General features: G+C 44.1%; 1 protein-coding gene across 1 annotated transcript in view; it reads left to right on the forward strand.

Annotated features, from left to right (window-relative positions):
• The first annotated feature begins 8,471 nt into the window (after positions 1 to 8,471).
• ARMC9 (armadillo repeat containing 9) overlaps positions 8,472 to 20,634 on the forward strand; it is a 62,191-nt gene continuing 50,028 nt past the window's right edge. The window contains 8 exon segments of the mRNA XM_032120272.1: positions 8,472 to 8,555; positions 9,809 to 9,896; positions 10,394 to 10,513; positions 10,996 to 11,166; positions 12,178 to 12,333; positions 14,260 to 14,352; positions 14,979 to 15,003; positions 18,921 to 19,078. Coding sequence (XP_031976163.1) covers positions 9,846 to 9,896; positions 10,394 to 10,513; positions 10,996 to 11,166; positions 12,178 to 12,333; positions 14,260 to 14,352; positions 14,979 to 15,003; positions 18,921 to 19,078 — 774 coding nt within the window. The 5' untranslated portion in view covers positions 8,472 to 8,555; positions 9,809 to 9,845.

A 20,634-nucleotide genomic window follows, 5' to 3' on the forward strand; every position in this document is an offset into this window, starting at 1 on the left:
GAACAGATATATGCTATTTAGTGTACTCTTTCACAAAACCTTGTTTTCAAATAAATATATTAAAAACTCGACAGAAAACTTGCTGCTTAACAAAAAAAAAAGGAAACCTAACAACTTTTGTTCCCCCCAGATGTTAAAAACTAGACTCAAATTGTGCATCTTTGTTTAGCAGAGCTTGATCGATTGCTCCTCTGTACAATCATTGGGATCTGTGCACACCTCTGCACTTGTTGAGGCCGAGCAGGGTCACAACTGCAGCCTGGCCCAGCCATAGCAGTGATGCCACAGAGGGCAGGTCGCTGCTTGCCAGCAGCTGCACAGATGAGGTCTGCTTCCAGATTACCTCTGTGATCTTCCCCCTTGCTTATCCTGGTATTCATGTGATGGTGTGGGGCTGACAGAAGGGCTCTGGGTGTTAATGAGGGAAGTGGGGGCATGTTTCTCCTCGTTTCACAGAAACCCTTTTCTTTTGTGTGTGTGCTTTCACTGTTTTCACCAAATATGAGCAAAATAGCTGATATGAGCAGGTTACATTGCAGGCCTGGATGGGGTGGACCCAGACATGTAACTTGTCTCACTGATGTGCATCATTAGCTAAGGGGAAATTTTAGTCAGGGATATGGAATAAGGAGAAGTCAGAAGGAAGGAATGGTGCTCCACCGTGCACTATCCAGCTGGCCCTTCACCTTTTGGGCTGTAACGCTTCAAAGGGTGTGTCAGCAGCAAGCCAGAGCCCTGGTCTGCTGCCAACAAATGCTGGGTGAAGCTTCATCATTTGAAACAGCACATAAATTGAATGAGGTTTTTATTGTATGTGTGTGTGGGGAGAGTATTTGCTCCACATGAACATAGCACAATCTCATGTGCATCGGTAATAATGGAAGACGAATCTTGCATGTAGTGCCTGGGAGCTTCTCCAGCAGATGGTTTATTTTGGTTATTGTTACTATAGCAGTGGGATAGTCTGCTTTGTTCTCTGCAAAGCTAAGGAATACTGAGCAGAGATGTGGGACTGAAAACCAGTTTTGAGTCCTAGGCTTCAATCACAAGTTCCTCAAGTTGAAATGTCTCAGTAAGGTTGCTGGTCAGAGCTTGCAGTTCTCAGCATGATCCAGATCTGTTCTCTGCTGGAGTGGAGCCAAGAATGAACCTGAAAAGGCTACAGACAGTTATTGTCAGTAAAGCTGGAAACAAAGAGGGAACCACTGCTCCAATCCCATGGTCAAAGACCTGGTATTGTGGTGCGAGAAACAGAAGCTGGACAAATGTACATTGTGTGAGTCTTCTGGCGCTGCAGTTCCTTCCCTCTGAATGTATCCCTTACTCCAGCATGTTCTGCCAATGCTGACCAATATGGTGTGTGGTGTGATTCAGGTAATTTGTTAGTAATGGCTTGTGTCATAAAATACGGTGGAGAGGGGAGGACACTGGTAGGAGAAGAAAACTCTCAGGTTGTTCAGCAACCTGCCAAAGGCCAGATATTGCTGGAGGATTTCTAGAGTCCAAGTAGAAATGCTGGGAATAGCTGGCTGAGAAGGACCTAAAGTCCTGCATTGGTGCTTTGGCCAAGCTGTGAATGCTCTGCTGCTTTTCACAGGACTTTTGGCCGCACTTTTCATATTGCAACAGATTTTTCAGGGTAACCAAAACAACCTGATGCTTGCTACAGGTTCTCAGTGAGGCTGTGTAAATCTCTGTGTGCAGAGCAGCTCCCACCAGCGACTGGGTACTGCCTGGGGCACCACGGAGGAGTCCTGATTCTTGTGCTAAATTATTCTCTTGTGCCTTCGAGATCTCTACTGCCTCTGGCAGTGATGTTTCCCGGGAGCTCCCTTAGCACAAGCAAATGTAAAAACCTCAGCCCCAAACTGATTTTTCAGCTGCTATTCTGGGTCCATGTAGTAAGGTTACACACAGGCAGCCAGACTCTCAGAAGAGGTTTTGGTGGCTGTGGAAGAAAAAGGCCATGTGTGCCAGGCTGGGGACACCAGGAGGGAACTGGGAATTGGCCTGTCCTCACTTCCCCATCTCTGCCACTCATTGTGTTTTCTCTCCACTGTGTAAACGCATGTGGGAAGTGTGGCTTAGGATTGAGAACACTTACAGAAAAGCATCCACTGTTTTTGCTTTCTCCTCCAGCTGCTGTTTTTTCCTCCTTGGACAGGAGGATGCTGGTCTGTGCCTCATGAGACACATGTGTAGCTCAGGCTGTTTTCTTGCAGGACACTGCTCAAAAGACTCCAGACAGGATGAGAAATGCTCCTACAGGGTGCTTTTGAGAGCTCGTGTCACAAAACATGTTCAGACTATAGAATGATCCCATACATGCAATTTTTTTTCTGATGTCTACATAATTCTTCAGTTCACTAATCGGGCTGCTGAGGGTGCTGCTCTGTGACCACTTGAGGTGTCACACAGTGCTTGAATGAGGTGCTGAGCTTTGCTCAATTTCCAGGGTGCCACTTGGGAAATTTGGAAATGGCCAACCTGTGAGTGTCAAAAACAACACGTGAAGAGGCTTATACAGCCCTAGAGGATTCCAGTAAACCTTTAGGAAGAGTCTAGGAACGTTCTGGAGATACAACAGGAAACCTCCAGAAAGACTAGAAAAACATCAAGGGAATGGCCAGGAAATGTCCAGAAATCTTCTGGAAAGGTGCTAGAAAACCTCTGAGAAGGTTCTGGAAACCTGTGGGATCCTGCCCCCATACTAAGGGGTCTGACCAGTTTCTCTCAGGCAGATGAGGCCAATAACCGCAGGACTGACTCAGTGCTTTGAATAATGTCATTTCGTTTCAGTGACTCATTAGTACTGATTTCTGAGGAAGTGTTGCTCTCCTGGGCCTGTCTGGGGATGCTGTGGAGGGACCCACCCTGATTGCTTGCCAGGGGCTAATTGGACCTAATACTCCTGGCTTTGCTAGAGGGAGAGGCCGGGGTGGCAGGAAGCGTGCTTCTGTCCCTCCTGACTAATGGGTTTCATCTCAATTAACCTCGGTGGGAGTTAAATCACTTCTAAAGCATGCTGCTTTGACAGATCCCAGAGTCCCTCCAGGAGGCCCTGGACATTTCTTTAGCCTCCCCTTTCTACTTCTTAACTCAGGTGCAAGCCCCCTGCTTGGCATCATGCTGGGGACTGAAGTGGTGATGGAGATGTTGCAGGTAAAGCTCCCAAGGCAAGCAGTCTTCAAGGAAGGGCCTGACAGCCCTACAACCCCCAGCATTGCTATTCCTCCCCTGCAGGCATTCAGTGGCCTCATCCTCTCACCTCTCCCCATCACAGCAGTGTCACCCTCCCTATCTCTCCCCTTCCTTCCGGGGCCAGGCAAAGCTCTTCCTCCTCGCCTTTCAATGCAAAGGGTGGGCACCGCTGATAATGGTGATGGTGTTGGCCATTTTTCTTCTGCATCCTGGTGGCTGGAGCACCCTCCACCCTCACTCCTGCCAGATGCCAGCCTGCCCCAGGCTCTTCCCTTGCTTGCTGCTCTTGGCATTGGTGATGGGTTGGGTTTTCAGCCCAGCTCTGAGGCCACCTTGAGCCTGCAGCAGTGGCAGGATGGGAGAGTTCATAATCACGGACATTTCAGGAGTGTGCAAGGCTTGTGATGTTTGCTTGTAACCTCCAATGGGACCAATGGGCGTGAAGGCCATCACCCAAGGGTGCTGATCTTTCCTCAGGGTGGTTTCATGTGGAAGCAAGGGTCTTTGGTCCCTCAGTGAAAGTAACTGGTTGGGCAGACCTGGTTCAATGTGTTTCTCCAGCACCTGTGGGATTAATCTGGCCCATGCTCTGTGTCTTGGGAGGAGATGCTGTCCCAGCCTCTGAAATCCTGTTCTGTGTGAGCAAATGTTCCAGCTGGCAGCAACCCAGGTCTGGAGTTTTGTTTTGAGGTCCATACTGCAGTTCCAGGCATTGGCTGCACAGCTAAAGCTCGGGGTTTTGCTCAGAAGAAATACTCATGCAGGTGTTCAGGTGAGCCTTCAGTGTCTCTGCCACTGGGGAATCAGTGTTACCCACATATGGCAGAGAGGTGACTCAAGGCAGAATCTGTTTCTGCCCAAGCCCTTTGGAGATCAGTTTATCAGAGATTCTGGAGACCATAATCGCAGACATCTCGACCCTGTGCATTTGGTCTGATGGGCCCTGCTGCCTGACAGGGTTTGGTTAAGCAACGTGTATGTCTGGGTTTTTTCTTTGTGTTTGCAGAGCATGAGCAGAAAATGGGCACAGGAGGGTCTACACTGTAAGGGTCCAGGTGAAACAGGTCCTGGGGAGCAGGGCAGGGTGCTTGGGGGGCACCCTGGGGCTGCCTGCCCACTGCCTTGGTGCAGGGCTGGCCAAGGGGCAGGACAGTGGTTTGGTGGCAACAGCATCCCTGGCCAAGGGTATAAATAGCTGCTCTGGTGACCCAGGGAAGAATGGCTGCACAGGCGAGGTTAATTGTCAGCAGAAATTATGGGGACATTGTTCCTCCCAAGATAACCTGCAAGGAATGAAGCATGGAGCAAATTTTTCCCCGTCAGAGTGAAGGAAGAAGGACCTGAAATATTGGTGCAGTGTCTTTGTTCTCAGTTTTAGGGTGGCTCTCCCATTTCATTGTGTTTTTCTATTTTGTGTCTATGAGAACCAAGATAGATTAACTTTTTGTTTCCCCACCATGCCCTCCCAGAGGAGGAACTGAGATAGCTCCTGCAGGGCTGGGCAAATTCTCTGTTTACTTTAACCTCACATGAAGGTCTTTTTTATTTTTAGCTTAAGCATGAAATCTGGGGTTCAGGGATGGACAAGAAGCAGCTGAAAATAATTTGCTGGAAACACTTGCATTGGACAGTAGCATTCACGGGCTCCTTCACAGATGAAACCTGATGCTTGCTCCTCTCCACAGAGGCACCCCCAGCCTCAAAAAAGCAGTCCATCTCCCCTGGATGTCAGCTCTTTTCCTGTAAGGAATCTCTGAAGGGTGATCTCTGCTGGAGAGGTACCATCAGCTATTTTGTTGGGAAGAAGGAACAGAGAAAGTGCTGGAGAACTCCCTCCTTCCAGACCAGGGTGGTAGCAGCAGCAAGGTTTTGCAGAGGTTGGAGAAAGCAGCATCTCCTCCAGGGGGGCAGTTGAGATACCCAGGGGGCTGACATTGTAGGGGAATAGGCTGAGCCCTGGATGCTCCTGTCCTCATCTGTGAAGTCCTGCTGGGAGAAGAAAGCTCTGGCTCCTTTAGCACTGGACTGCAAGTGCCTGGGAGCCTCCTTCATTGTTTTGCAGTGGAGCTGAAAGGAGCTTTTTGGGGACCCACCAGCTGGTCCCTCCTCCCTCTCTGCTCTTCATTGAGCAGGCCAAGAGCTTTCTGGATCTTAAGAGCTGAGTTCACCCTGTCACCTCCTTCATGCATCCCAGGACACAAAATCAAAGTTTCTGTTGTGCCTCTCCTGGTCAGGACTTGGACAGGAAATTACTGAAGAACGGTGGGATATAAATAGCCTGACGTGGGCTCACCAAATCCTCCTGGGGAGAGAGGAGAGCTGAAACCTGAGGCTCAGCAGCAGCTGAACAAGCCCTATCCAATGGAGACAAAGCAGCTTTATGGCAGCCTGATGCTGGGGAGAGCAGAGAGGTTTTGCAATTCCATTGCCTTGGTTTTCTGTGCAGAGGGCCCTGGGGAAGCGTTGCTGTGTAATTCAGTATGTGAGCAGCATCTCAGCTGCATCAGCACAGGACATTGGTCCAAGCAAACCCCTCTGTGCCTGAGCCAGTCCCAGTAGGGGCCAGTTTGTGCTCCAACAGAACCAACAGTGTGTCATCAACTAAAATCTCAACTTCTTATTTATTTATTGCCTCAAAGCTCATTCAAAGTATTCTTTGAAAATCCAAACTAAAATCTTTTTTTGGCAAGTAAGAGTTGAAGTTTGACACAGAAAACAGGAGGATGCTTAAGCTTTGAAAAACATTCCTCTCTTCCCTGACTGCTTTTGTTTTTAATGCAACCACTTGGAAAGGCTACTGCAAGAAGAAATTTCCTGCAAAATCTTCCACTTGGGCACAGAGAACAGCCTCCTTTTCAAATCAAGCAACAGATTATGATCCAGCCTGGGATCTGCAGCTGACAGAGCCAGTGGCCCAGCCCCAGGAATGCTCAACCCCTGGCAGAGATGGCAGTGACACCTGCCCCAAGGAAAACCTAAACTGTGGAGCTGGGGTGATGCCCCAGGTGATGGTGAGTGTCCTTCTTTGGATACACAGGACAGTGGAGTCCTGCTTTTCAGGTTTGAGGCACAAGCTTTGCATTTTCCTGAGCAGCCCAGGTGCTGGCCAGTGGGTGGATGTCCCCCTCCTTGGGCAGCACCTGCCTGAAAAAGTGTCCCTCCCCAAGAACCCCCGGAGTGTGACACGAGGCACAACAGCCTTGCCTGCTCACTGGAGGAGAAATTCTGCAAGAATGTGAGGAGAAAAAGAACAAAAAAACGTGATCAAGCAAAGCCCAGATCCCACACAGCCCTTCCCACCATCCTGCCGAGGTCACGACATCAGTTCTGTTTGGCTTCTCAGAGGAGAAAGCCAGCTGGATGCACATCAGGCTGAAAATGAGAATTTCTGTAAATCCTTCTTTCGCCATGGACAGTGCCTGATCAACACTAAAGCAGGGGAGAGGGAACACAGGGGAAAGCACAGCTGCCTTTACAGAGAAGGGCAGCTGCAGCTGGTCTGCTTCAAAACCTTGGAGCCACTCTCTAAGGCGAGTCTCACTCCTTAAAAAAGTTAGAGGGACAGGTGACAAACAGGAGGAGGAGTTTACAGGGTTACGGCATTTCTTCAGCTGGAGCAAGGATCCCAAAGGCTGCACTCACACTGGAGGTGAGAGGGCTAAAAATGGCCAAGGGACCCAGTCCTTCCTCCTGCAGGGATGAGCCAAGGGTCTGATGGGCTCAAGCAGGGAAAACCTCAACGTTAATAGTTAAAGTTTGCTATTGTGGGATCTCTGGAAGAGAAGAGGGAACAGAAAGAGGAAAACTCTGGTGTAGAGATACTCTCTAGATGCAGAGTATATCCACCGTTTATGTTGTTAGAAGTTCAGTGTGTATAAACGCTATGCTTGTTTATAAACATATAAATTTGGTATTTAGTATAGAAATTTCCAAACCCAGAAATCCCAGTAGCCAGCTCAATCACCACCATCCTGACCACTTAAGAGTGCCCGCAGCAGCTCCAAAGCTAATTTGAATGCTAATTGTCACACACCCAGGGAGCATGAGAACACAAACTAATGCTTAGAATAGAAATTTCCTGTTGCTTCCTAGGAATTCCCTGGTGCTCTCTTTAAAATATCCAAGGGTTTTCTAGAAATTTCAATGAGCTTTCTGTGGATTTTCAGTGAGCATTCTAGAAATTCAGAGTGGACTCTATGAGCTTTCCATTACTTTTTGGGTATTTTTTTGTGCTTCCCAGGACTATCCTTGTTCTTTCTAGGAATTGCAGAGAGATTTGCAGAGATTATGATCAGGAATTCCAGGATGCTTCTTGAACAGTTTGATATGCTTCCCAGAAATTCCAGCCAGCTTTCACACTCTTTCCTTCCAGCACTTCCTAGGCCTTTTCCTCTGCTTTCTGGAAGTGCTGGGGAAGGAGGGAGACCAAAGAAAACTGGTGATGTTTCTCCTAATTTCCTGGAGAAATTCCTTCCATAGCAGGATTTCTTTAACTGAGGACACCTCTGATGGATGATAAATTGGGGAATTAGATGTTATCAAGGGCAAAGATGCAAGCCTCTGTGTTGAGCTGCTCACTTTAGGAGACTTTTAAAGGAAGCAAGATGGTGCTGCACTGTGTCTGGTTGTGGAAGATACAGAGGAATGGGTCTTTCTGGTGGAAAACAAGACTGTATGAAGTGGGACCGAGACCCTGGGCAGGACATAACTGATCATTCGGTGTTGTTTCACAGCGTGGAGCTGATGTTTGCTGGAGACTTGATGTTAAAGGGAAGAGGTTCATTAGCACTGTTAACTGGGAAAGGGACAAAGACTCGATAAGGGGCTTGGCCAATCCTCCCCTTTGCTTTGGTGGGGCTTTCATCAGGCAACGACTTGTCGGACACGTGCGTTCCTAGCATGGCTCTCCCCGGCCGTGCCAGGGCTGGGGTTCAGCCTCCTCCCGCCGTGCTCCGTCCCAGCAAATCTCCGCCCCCGCCCCCCGACATCTCTTCCAAAAGAGCCTCCCAAGCTGGGAGGTTTCAAACGAACTTCCAAGCGAGAAGGCTTTTCCCTGCCCAAGGCGGAGAGGCGGCACAATAGCCTCTGTTAAGGCAGTTCTTCATTTAAAAACCCGAACTCACCCCAGACCCTCCCGGAGCCTCCTCAGGGCGCTGCAGCTCCGCCCGCCGCGCGACAGGGGGCGCTCTCCACCCGGCAGCCGCGGGCGCGCCCCCGCCACGTGACGCGCCGGTCCCGGGCGGCGATTGGCTGAGAGCGGTCACGTGCGCGCGGCGCGGGGGAGGGGCCGCGGTTGCCGGGGCGACACCGGCGGCGGCCGAGGGGAGATCGGGACCGCGGGGAATGGGGGACAGGTGGGAATGGGGGACAGGGGAGAGTGTGGGGCAGGAGGGACTGGGACAGGTGGGATTGGAGCAGGGGGGTTGTGAGGCAGTGCGACGTGGTGCAGGTGGGAGTGGGGCAGGTAGACTTTGGCGCCTGTATGTATCTGTGTGTGTGTGTGTATCTGTGTATCTGTGTGTGTGTGTATCTGTGTGTGTGTGTGTGTATCTCTGTGTGTGTGTATCTGTGTATCTCTGTGTGTGTGTATCTCTGTGTGTGTGGATCTGTGTGTGTGTGTGTATCTCTGTGTGTGTGTATCTCTGTGTGTGTGTGTATCTCTGTGTGTGTGTATCTCTGTGTGTGTGTATCTGTGTGTGTGTGTGTGTATCTATGTGTGTGTGTGTGTGTGTGTATCTCTGTGTGTGTGTGTATCTATGTGTGTGTGTGTGTATCTGTGTGTGTGTGTGTGTATCTATGTGTGTGTGTGTGTGTATCTGTGTGTGTGTATCTCTGTGTGTGTGTATCTCTGTGTGTGTGTATCTGTGTATCTCTGTGTGTGTGTATCTGTGTATCTCTGTGTGTGTGTATCTGTGTGTGTGTGTGTATCTCTGTGTGTGTGTATCTATGTGTGTGTGTGTGTGTATCTCTGTGTGTGTGTATCTCTGTGTGTGTATCTGTGTATCTCTGTGTGTGTGTATCTCTGTGTGTGTGTATCTGTGTGTGTGTGTGTATCTCTGTGTGTGTGTATCTCTGTGTGTGTGTATCTGTGTGTGTGTGTGTATCTCTGTGTGTGTGTATCTCTGTGTGTGTGTATCTCTGTGTGTGTGTATCTGTGTATCTCTGTGTGTGTGTATCTCTGTGTGTGTGTATCTGTGTGTGTGTGTGTATCTCTGTGTGTGTGTATCTGTGTGTGTGTATCTCTCTGTGTGTGTATCTGTGTGTGTGTGTGTATCTCTGTGTGTGTGTATCTCTGTGTGTGTGTATCTCTCTGTGTGTGTATCTGTGTGTGTGTGTGTATCTCTGTGTGTGTGTATCTCTGTGTGTGTGTATCTGTGTGTGTGTGTGTATCTCTGTGTGTGTGTATCTGTGTATCTCTGTGTGTGTGTATCTCTGTGTGTGTGTATCTGTGTGTGTGTGTATCTGTGTATCTCTGTGTGTGTGTATCTGTGTGTGTGTGTGTGTGTGTCTCTCCTCCTCATGCCCTCTGGAGGTGCTGTGGCTGATGGGCTGTGCTGTGTGAGTCCTGTGCTGTACACTAACACCCCCCTTCTTTGCCATTTCCCAGCTTTATCAGTGATGAGAAGTAGCAGCAGCCCTTAGCGATGGGTGATGTTTTAGCGTACGAAGCTGAGTTACTTGGACTAGTGAAAGAGGTTGGTTTTCTCTCTCTTTGTTGTTGTTGTTGTTGTTGCAATGAGCAAGCAAGATTTCACAGTGTTTGTATTCAGAGTCAGGCATTGTAACTGAGGTCTAAATTCTGGAGTTATTTATCTGGCTAAGTGTTACTGCACTCGGAAATCTTGCTGACTCCTGTCATGCTCTGTAGGTTCAAAAGGCTCAGTGTCCATTAAATGCCAGCAGTAAAATTTTCTTGTTTGGTTGAACAAAATTACTGGCTAAACCAAGGGGCATCATTCTTTCAGAGAGGGTGTACTCAGTTGTCTCTAGGATGCAGGAGGAATTGTAGATGTTATTTTCCTACCACAAGGTATCAGTTCGTGGTTTATCACTTTGCATTTATAGACCATCCTACAGAGAAACTTTGGCATTTCATGGGTCATTCATTGAAGCATTAATAATAAAGGATTAATCATTTATTGAAGTATTAATCATTTAACAAATGTCATTCCTCTATGTTTTTGTCTTGTAGTATTTGGATTTTTCCGGATTTCAAGAAACGGTGAAAGTACTTAAAAAGGAATGTAAAATAAAAGGGAAGCCACTACCTCAGCCAGCAGATGTTTCCTCAAGAGATTCATTGCCTGTTCAGGTAATGCATCATTTACACTTATTTTGAGTAATATTGAAAATAGAGGCCACTAACCACCCTGTGAATTACTACAACAGTGAACTGTCTGAACAGATTCTTGATTATTTGGAGAAATCTCCTAGCAGTCCTTCCAGCACAGGAACCTTCAAGTTTGGGGTTGGGTTTTTTTTTTTTTTCCAGAACTCCAGTCATTTTGAACTCAAGACACTAGTTTTGATTTACACTACTTTAAGTTTTTACTGATATGCTTGAAAATTTGGGCTTTGCTTCTTGTATTGATGGTTGATACAAGCTCTCAAAGATATTAAAGATACATGAAGAAAGAATATTTGGGTGGTCATTGAATGGTGGGAGATTTTTGAATTAAACTTTTAATTCTAAGTGTTCAGATGACACTGGAATTCTTCATTCACTAACTTACTGCTGAGAAAATGTGGCTCTTCTGTGTTTGGGTTTTCACTTGATGCTTTTCCCTTTCACAGGAAGATCTACTCACAGCATTTGAAAATGGTGATCAGAAAGTTTTCTTCCAGCTCTGGGAGGAGCATATTTTTTCTTCAGTCCATGACAGTGATCCAGCTGCTCAGAACCTGGAGTTCTATCTCCACATCTACTTTGCCACCTTCCTCTTGAAACAAACTATGGGAAAGCCTGTAAGTTTAGTTCACAATTCACCTCACATTGCTGTTTGTTTTACTTCATTTATTTGTCTTTAGTGTGGATGAGGATGGGGTGTTCTCTAAGAATCATTCCAAGAATATGTATCCAGTTTTGGGCACAGTCTGCATTTTAGATCAGCCAGATCCTTTGTATTGTGAAGTACAGAGATGGAAGTTGGAACTGTCCTTATCCTGCAGTTCCTCAAGTATTTCAAGTTGGAAAATACCCACATGGCAACACTTTCACACTTGTAATTGTAGATCATAGCAGATTCTTAAAACACTTATTTTGCTTTGAGTTTGGACTGAAGCTGTGAGGTGAAATATAATAATTTCTGATGAAATGGCAAAGCTCAGTTTTGACCAGCTCCGTATATCATGTTGAGAAATATAATCCCAAGATGTTAAAAATTAAAATCTCTGTTACATGGAACTTTTATGTTGAAGAGACATTTAAGTAGCCTGGACTGAGCCAGATCAGCCAGGGCTTAATAGCTCCTGCCCTTCACCTGTCAGCTGCTGCAGGAGTATTTGGATGCCTGCAGTCTGTTTTCCAGCCTCTAAGGAGCTTTTGTTCTGTTCTGTGTGCCAACTCCACTTCCCAGTGCTGTGCAGGTGGGTTTTTTTGTTTCTGCACTTACCACTGGAATAAAGCATGTCTACAGTAGGTGTTTCCTCTCTGCCCTGGGTGTAGAAATGGCATTTTTCTTTAAAAATCTAGCCTGAAGTGAGCAGGAATAATTTACATGCAAAAAGCAATTGTCTGTCTCTTCTTTCTTTGGACCTGGATGACAGAAACAACAATATTAGTTAACATTTTCCTTTATGACTGGTGAAAACATACAATATGTTCTCTAGTTAAATAAATACTGTTCTTTAGATAACAAATATTCTGGAATTTCAAACTTGATATTAATATACTTGGGTCTCTTCTTTTATTTGCCAGCTTTACAGTGCATTCAGAATGGTAGTTTTCTAAATTAAAGCTGCTGCTTTATTTCCTAGGACAAAGCTGAATTTGAGGATAGGATTTCTTATTTTAAGGCATACCTGGAAACAAAAGGAACTGCACTGAGCCAGACTACAGAGTTTCTTCCCTTCTATGCTTTGCCTTTTGTTCCGAACCCCATGGTGCATCCTTCATTTAAAGAACTTTTCCAGGTAAGTATCTGTGTTGCAGAGATGGTGCTTATGATGACTTACACTGAGCACCCTCTGCACGCCGTGCAGGTGGGAGGTTAGGTGATGACTTCCAGAGCTGTGGTTTGGTGTTCTAAAGTATTGTTGGCAATTCCTGTGGGGAAGGTACAGCGACCATTTCATGTGCTGATAGCTTGCTCCTGCAGTGCAAAACTGCACCTTCACTTCTCTGTTGTGCTTGGAAATGTCTGGTTGTGTGGCTGCGCTTGGGCTGGATCAAGAAATTGCTTTCTTGGCTGTGAATGTGTGTGTAAACAGTTCCCACGTACACATACCTACACAAATTTGTTTGTAAAGCCTGTACAGTATTTTTTAGAGTTATTTGCTCTGAATGCTTCCCTGTCTGACCACGTGGACAGTTATGCTGGCCTGGCTGAGCAGCTGTGGGCAGCCACTCCGGTGCAAGGAGATGCCTTCAGCCTCCATTGCTGCCACACTGCTTTTGATATCAAACCAAAGCTGAAGTGATAGTTGCCCTAGGGCTGACTTTGGAAGTACCAACTGAAGAGGAGCTCCAGTTTAACACCAAAAAAAGGCATATACTGCCATTTTCCTTCAGGACTGGCTATAAATAATGAGACAGACTGGTTGACCTCAGAGATGGAATATGACTACTCTTTTTAAATTATACTTAGCAGCATTTTTTTATAATGCCTTATCTAAGACGAGATCCTCAGGTTTATTCAGAGTAACCCAGTGTCCAAGCTCTTAGTCCACACTCACTCATATTTTCTTGTGGGAATTATACAACTCATTCCATGGTAGTGTTGAAACACAGATTGTTTTATGTTTGAGAAAGAGCAGCAGTGAGTCACTGGTTTACTAAGCAGTGTTCTTATGGCATATATTTTTCTCAGGCATCTGATGCTTTATATAGCTGGAGTTCCTGTTGGTTTGTGTAATACGTCTTGAAAAATAATATGCACTCCTCTCTGTAGGAGACAAGGTTCCTTTGGTAATACACAGCTTGCTGTGGTACACCACTGTCTGGATACTGAGTTGGTAAATGCAACAAGTCAATTCTCTACACTCTTCAGCATGGTGAAATAAGGGCAAATCCGAGCTGTGAGAACAGCTTGCAACATACATGTATACAGCAGTAAATTTAGGAAGCTCCTGCTACTTGTTGGAAGACAGAGCTTTTTCTAATGTTGGCTGGCTCTTCCTCAAGGAGTAACCAGCTTCACTGAAGGCTTGAAATAGAAGACACGAGTATTTGGTGGATTCCTAGGTGTAGTTTGACTTTTTTCCTTAACTGTTATTTTCTTATGCATATGAGACATTACGTCAGGCAGAGGACAACATTCCAGTTAATGCTGTTGGTCTGTTCTGCTGGTATGTTTTTCCTGCATGAGCTGTTTTCCTCCAAATCCTTATTTTAGAAACATTGTACCCTGATCACCAATGTCATGTCATGACACTTGCCATAGTTATTGACAAAACTTACCATTCCCAGATCTTGTTAGGAGCAAAAGATGAAAACTGAGCAGTGCAAAATTATTAATTTTGTACTCTATTTAATACATGTGAAATTAATTTTTTATCTTTTTCTCAAGTTGCTTGTATTTTAAAGGTACTTCTACTTTTGGGGCAGTTGTTGCATGTGCACATGAGGCACACTGTGTGATAGTTTTGTACTTTAAATAAAGCTACATTGTGTTTCTAGAACTCTTGTCTAGGAATAATACTGAACTCCCCTCTGACTTCAGTATGCTTTTATGGGGAGTGAGCAAACACATTCACTTGAGTAACAGTGAAGGGAATATCTTTTCAATCTAATGCTGGCTGCCTTGTTTACTAGTGGGAAGTTGCTGTGATCCAAGCAGTATTTTTTGCAGAGTGTACATATTTGGTGAACAACTGTCATTATTTGTTTTTCTTTTCAAGGATTCTTGGACATTGGATTTAAGGACAAGATTGGAAAAGTTCCTGTCTCTGACTCTCAAAGCCAGACAGACTCCTCGGCTTCTCACTATATTTGTATCCTTCTAGGAAAACACTTTGCAGATAATTAGAAACACTGTAAAGAGGCAGAATAATTTATTGCAAGAGTGTGCTGCTAATATTTATTGCAGAATTGCAGTAATGTTGCACTTCAGTGTTTCTATGATAGGAAACACTGTTTATATACCACATTCAAAAATAAGCTTTTGAAAAAGTCGTGTACAGACCATGTACAGATCCACATGAACCTACATGTTTATCAAATGATCATTCTTTGCTTCCATGTATGAAGTACAGGATACTCAAAGGCACCAACCTGACCTGGCTTCTTTCTTAGCATTTCTAAAGCTGTTAGTATTATTTTAAATTAGCCATTTCAGGGACTAGCTGAAAGTTTTTCAGGGGTTTTAAGGGTTCTAGAAATTATTTGGTCACTCAAAGGTCAGCAAAAGGTCTCAAGTCTCTATGCAACATTGTGAGTTGTGCACTTACGAGATTTTTATGTATTTGTTGTTGATTTATGTATTCTGTGGCGCATCAGGCAGTGCCTGTTGGCTGGGCCAGTAGGAATATTTGGCTTGGTCGAGTTTCTCATTCTGTGTCTCTGGAACAAACGCTGAAAAGATGCACATTTTCCTGAACTACTCCTACTCGTGCAACAGAAGGAGAGTGGACAGTGCAACAAAGGTAAATGCTGGGCTGTGGTAAGGATGTTCTGTAAGATTGTCATGGGCTGTGAGAGTAGTGGGAAGTTCTCCTGCAGGGGTGGGGAAACCAGTGATGCATGGCAGAAGGTCCTTGGAAATCCAGATCCCAGCCTTGGCCATAGCTATTGATAGACTTTTTGAGCTCAGTCAAGTTCAAGCAGTCAATAAGTATCAGTAAGTATGACTAGAAATGGGAAAGGGCCTAGTAGTGGGATTTTTATTCAACATCTATTCTGTCCTGAAATATGTAAAAAGAAGTGGAGAACTCCATAAAAAGTGCATACCAGCTCTCCTTTTTTAGTTCTGATGAAAGTAAGTTGCCTCAGATTCCTTTCCCTTACCTGCTTAGGCCTATCTGCATCTTCCAGATTTCAAATGTCATTCAGTTGTTCTGATGACCTGATGATCTTAGACAAAGCTGATTTTTGTTCCTGTTTAGTCATTCTGTTTAAATAGTACCTCCTAAAATAGAGCATATTAATACCTCCTGAATAAGAATGTGTTCATTTAAATGTGACTGGCTGATGTGTTGCATTTTGAGGTAAGCTGCTTCTACACACTTAAGTGTGTGTGTGTCTTGGGACCTTTAGAAATAATAATTTCAGCACAGAATCCTGTTAGATGCTGATAACACTTGAAATATGTGCCTTTTAAAAATCATTTCAATGAACAGAACTTAGGTTTCCAAATACCTTGCATTAATTTTTTCACTTGACTTTCTGCATACACTTTCTCATATAGGGATCTGTATGAGACCAGTTGGATTCTTAAAATTACTTTTCCTCTTGAGTTATTTTAATGTGTCGATTTATCCTGAGGATTTACTCTTTGTAGATTGAAGTAAGGAGAAAGTTAGGTTTTCTCCCAGTGTGAGTTCCATGTATTTTCTTTGTTATTTTGTGCTTTGTGTTGTTGCATTAGACTTTCACTGAATAATAGAAAGATCTTCTGGATTTTTATTTTCCAGAAGTTACACTTTTTCCTTGTGGAGGACTTTCCTGAAGGCAATAATTCCATGCTCTTATTAAAAAGAAATAGCTATGCAGTTGGGCCTGACTTACTTGGGGCCTGATTATTTTTAATTTGGGGAGGTTCTGTGCTTTTTACAGGGACTGTCATGGAATTGAATTCATGCAGGTCATCCTTAATTTGCAGATCTGTTACGTGCCCTGGAGGTTGAGTCAGTTTGGATTTTTCATAAAGGTTACTTGAGGGCTGTCTCATATGAAAGTTTTGGATCTAAGAGGTTATTTTTGCAGTATCCTGCTCACATCATATGGGATCCACAGCATTTACTCGCTGCTGGAGAATATTTACTTTATCAGTGAAGGGGAAATGCAAAGAAAATTTATAGGCAACACATGAATGAAGAGCAGTGTGGCAGAGTCCTGAAAACAGCCTTTTGTAGATAGTTGCCAGTCATCAGTCTGACATGCTGAAGTACTTCAGGTTTGGGTGGGGTGGTTGTAAATGCTCTTGAGCGTGTCCTGGAGTGTTCAGTGTGTTTACCTTGCCTGATTTACCTGCTACAGTCTGGCTTTTCACCCATTTGCTAAAAAATTTCAGTTCCTATATGACTTCCAAAGCTATTTGTATGGCAGTTGTGCTTAACTTACAGTTCTCCCATATGTTTTCAGTTTGGCTGGAAAGGAAAAAATTGCAGAATGGTTGGCATCTTGCACAGGGAGCTTCAGACCTTCTTTGTGTCCTCTCTGCTAACAGGAACTGAGGGAATGAAGTCTTTGGAACTGTGTTCAGCTGCTGTTCCCTTCACTGCCTCATTACAAATCTGTGGATGAGTTCACAGCCACTCTTCCACCGTTTTGGGGAGGGGGAGAGTAGAAGAAGCGTGTCAGGCTGCTGCACTAGAGAAGGTGGAGTGTGACCTACCTGTCTGTCAAGATTTGCTAAAGTCTAAATGACTATGTATGTGGAAAAGTGTCCATTTAGAATATGGATAGTAATTTTTAAGCAAGAAGGAGACTGCATTGAGTTTTGGTTATGTAGTTTTTTCCTGCTGACTGCAGTTGGAAGACATATTTTCAACATTGGAAATTTTACCCACTGGGCTATGAAAAGCAAGCAAACTCTGAGAAGGTTTATGCTTTGTGATTTGATGCTTCCAACTTTCCTCTGAGTGAAAGTCACGCTCTACATACATCCATTGGAAATTTTTGAATTGAATGTGTTGTGTCACAGTTAAATAAAAATTCCCATTTGCTCATCTAGGCAATAGAATAAAGTGCTGGAGTGGCTAGTTTTGTGCAATGGTTGCTCTCAGAATCTTTGTTAGTTTAGAAAAATGTTCTTGTTTTGAAGCTGTATCATATTAAAGCTGTGGTCGCAGTTTAACAGTAATGGCTGTGAAATAAAAACAAGATCAAAGTTGAACTACTGTAATCAAGGCTGAATAATTTGGTTGTCTTTGGAAGTTATCTTAACTCTTCTGATTTTTAAGTTAATGTTGATTGGAGTTGAGATTATTTTAACAGCTTACAGAATTGTAAAAAGCTTAGGACTTTCAGCAGGGTTGCTTAATGTTACTGTTCTAGTGGTGTTTTGTTTATTGGTTTGGTTTTTTTTAAGCGCGTTTTGCTGGGTTTGAACAGGATCTGTGGCTTGTCACAGCTTCTGTTGTTTCACACCAGGTTTAGCTCCCTCCTAGGAAGTGTAAGAGAAATATCATTAAGGTGGCTTGGTTTGCAGCCTGGTATGAGTTGTCAGTCACAAACGCTGCAGGTGAAGAATGCTGTGGTTCATGAATGGTTCTCAGAAAGGAGCCATCCTTAGGGGGGAAGAGTCTTTGAGAGTAAAATAACTGTCTTTTTTTTTTTTACTTAACTTGTAGAAGTAAGAAAATGTGTCTTCCTGTACTCCGTGTTTTATTTTAAGACTGTCAGTTTATAGCTGTCTTATAGCTAAAGTCTACCAATGCACATATTCTCTAAAAGATCCCATTAAAAAGATCATTTTGTTATATTTTCTGAAAGCAAAAATAAGCTGTTCTGCCACCTACTGCTTTAAATATCAATGAGATAAACTGTGTTGTATTGGGCTGTTTAGAATGCTTACTTTAACCCAGAAAGATTTTAAATCTGTGAGAGGGAATCCTACTTTTGTCTGAAACTCCATAGTGAAGCTGATTCCTTCCCACTGTTTATCTGAAAGTCCTATGGTAAATATTCCATCTGTTCACAGATGGGCCCAATGCCATTTTCACAACACTAGAGCAGTACTGGCTTCTCAGCAAACTAATTTAAAACATAATATTCTAGCAAAATACAAAACATCAGCCGTAACAATGGAATTATTGTGCCTTCCTTCATGTTTTTGTCTGGTCACAGATATGCACACTGTTGTCCACTGCTCCAGGTTCTGTGCCCAGTTCCATGCAGAACACGGGCTTGGCTAGGTCTGAGAATGGGGGGAAGGATGCAGATTCTGGTACTCAGTTTGCTTTTGTCTCTAAAGTAATTGAACCTGAAGGAGCAAAATGTATCAGAAATGTAACTTTTTTATTATTCAGATAGAAATGAAAGACAAATTTGAGTTATCTTCAGAAACTGAGGATATTAAAAGTAAGCAATATAGTTTAACATCAACCAGTAAATGATGGATTATCCTCTTCACAAATGTATTCAGTGATGTTTACTGCCTTATAGTTGTGTTGCTACTGTAGCTGTGAAGCAGTTGGTTCTTTGGACAATTAAGGCATAATAAATACTCATAGGTGTTGCAATGAAATGGAATCATGCTAGGATTCGTTATCCTTGTAGGCAAATTCCACACCTCAGAAATGGAGGTTGTCCCTTCAGAGCAGTAAAAATGCTTGTGGGTTCTTTTGTCCTTTAGTTTGAATAGGTGATGCTATTTCTTTTTTTATTATTCTCTTGACAGAAATGATGCAACATCTTCATCAACAGTTAGTGAAGTGCGAGCACAGGTACATGACCCACCTGAAACGATTTCACAAATTGCAGGTGGACTACCATAACCTCCTTGGAGTCACTGCAGAGCTGGTGGATTCTCTGGAGGCCACAGTCATTGGCAAGACGGTAAGAGATGATTCAGATGTGCACTTTCTTCCACACCCCCCCCAGAAAATGGAGACCAAAGGGTGAATTAAGCTTCATAGTTATGAGCATTTCTGTTAGAACTGTGGCTCTTTACTAATGAAACACAGCACTCTGGGATGAGCAGTTCTCCTATTGCTCTGGTGAAGGAGGATAAAAGAAGTGCAAAAAATGCGTTGAACTGTGCTGCCTCAAAAATCTTGAAAAAATGATCACCCTCTCACAAGACACCTCAGATCTCTTGTGAGAGTCCCCTTTTGAGCTCTGCTCTCTCTAATCAGCAGTGATTAGAGGGTATTTCTGTGATTACTGACTGCAGTCCAGCCCATCAGCAACTGTCATATATTTAAAACTTCAGTTAGGTCTGTTTTAAATTCCATGGTACTGGAAACAATTGTCTTACCCAAAATTTTGGTTAGGGAAACCTTTGCTCTCTGTTCTGCTAAACTGGACTTGTTAATTTAATTGGTAAAGGGAACAGGGATAGGAGTGAATGAGCTATTCATCATGTGAAATGGGCCACATGTATGTGACTGGAGAAGGTACCACTTTCTTAGGAGTATTTTTTATAGGAAGTCGATTGTCTGTTTCGTGTGTTGTGCTGTCTCCTCCGGGAGCATAACTTCTGTGTACACTGAAGGCTGTTCTTACAGCAGATGTTAGTGGCCTCTGGGTGCTTTTAAGAAGCTGTGAATTGTTAGCAGGGAAAATGACCTGGCATTTCCTGTGCTGCCTGCTGAAAAGCCAGTGTGTACCTTCCTCCTGTCATCAGCATGAACACCCTGTGGTTTGTTACTGCGTCTGGGATCACTGCTCTGTATTACTACAAGGAAGAATTTGCCCATAGGGGTGGATTATGCTTTACAGCAGATTAGGGAAGGTATCTGCTCACAGGAGCTTCGGTAACAATAAAAACCACAGTCAGTGGTTTTCTGCTTCCCATTTCACACCTCCGTGCTCTCCAGGCGATATCCAGTTACCCTCTGTGGTTGGGAACCGGACGCTGGTTCTCTTCTGTTTGGATATTGTTCCGTTTCCTTTGTGAGCCTTGTGTGGGGCACTCGTTTGATCCTTCCCAAGTGTGTCCAGCTGAGGGTGCTCTTCTGTTACGGATCCTGGATTCTGTCATTTCTGAATCCAAAGTGGAGCTGGGTACTGAATAAAGTGATATTGAAGTTACGGTGTTCTGAATTTGAAGGGGTTTATTGTCCCGCTGAAGGTCTGGGAATATCAGAAGTGTTCTCAGTTGCATTTCTGTAATCTTGGTCCTCTCGTCTCTCTTCTGGGGAAGGTACTAACTCTCCTGAAATTAAGCTGTTCTGTTGTGGTGTAGATTTCCCAAAACAAAAAAAACTAAACCCACTGAGATGTTTTGCATTGAAAAACAAAGTGCTGTACTGTGTAATTCTTATTTATTCTCTCTGCTGTACAAGACAGTTGTGTAAGTTCTGCTCTTTAGGTAAACAATACATCAGCATTGTTTAAAGCTCAAAACTGCTTCATTTTTAAATTTGATAATTTGATTTGATTTTGAACCT

Source organism: Corvus moneduloides, chromosome 10, assembly GCF_009650955.1.
Source record: "Corvus moneduloides isolate bCorMon1 chromosome 10, bCorMon1.pri, whole genome shotgun sequence".
Lineage (NCBI taxonomy): Eukaryota > Metazoa > Chordata > Aves > Passeriformes > Corvidae > Corvus > Corvus moneduloides.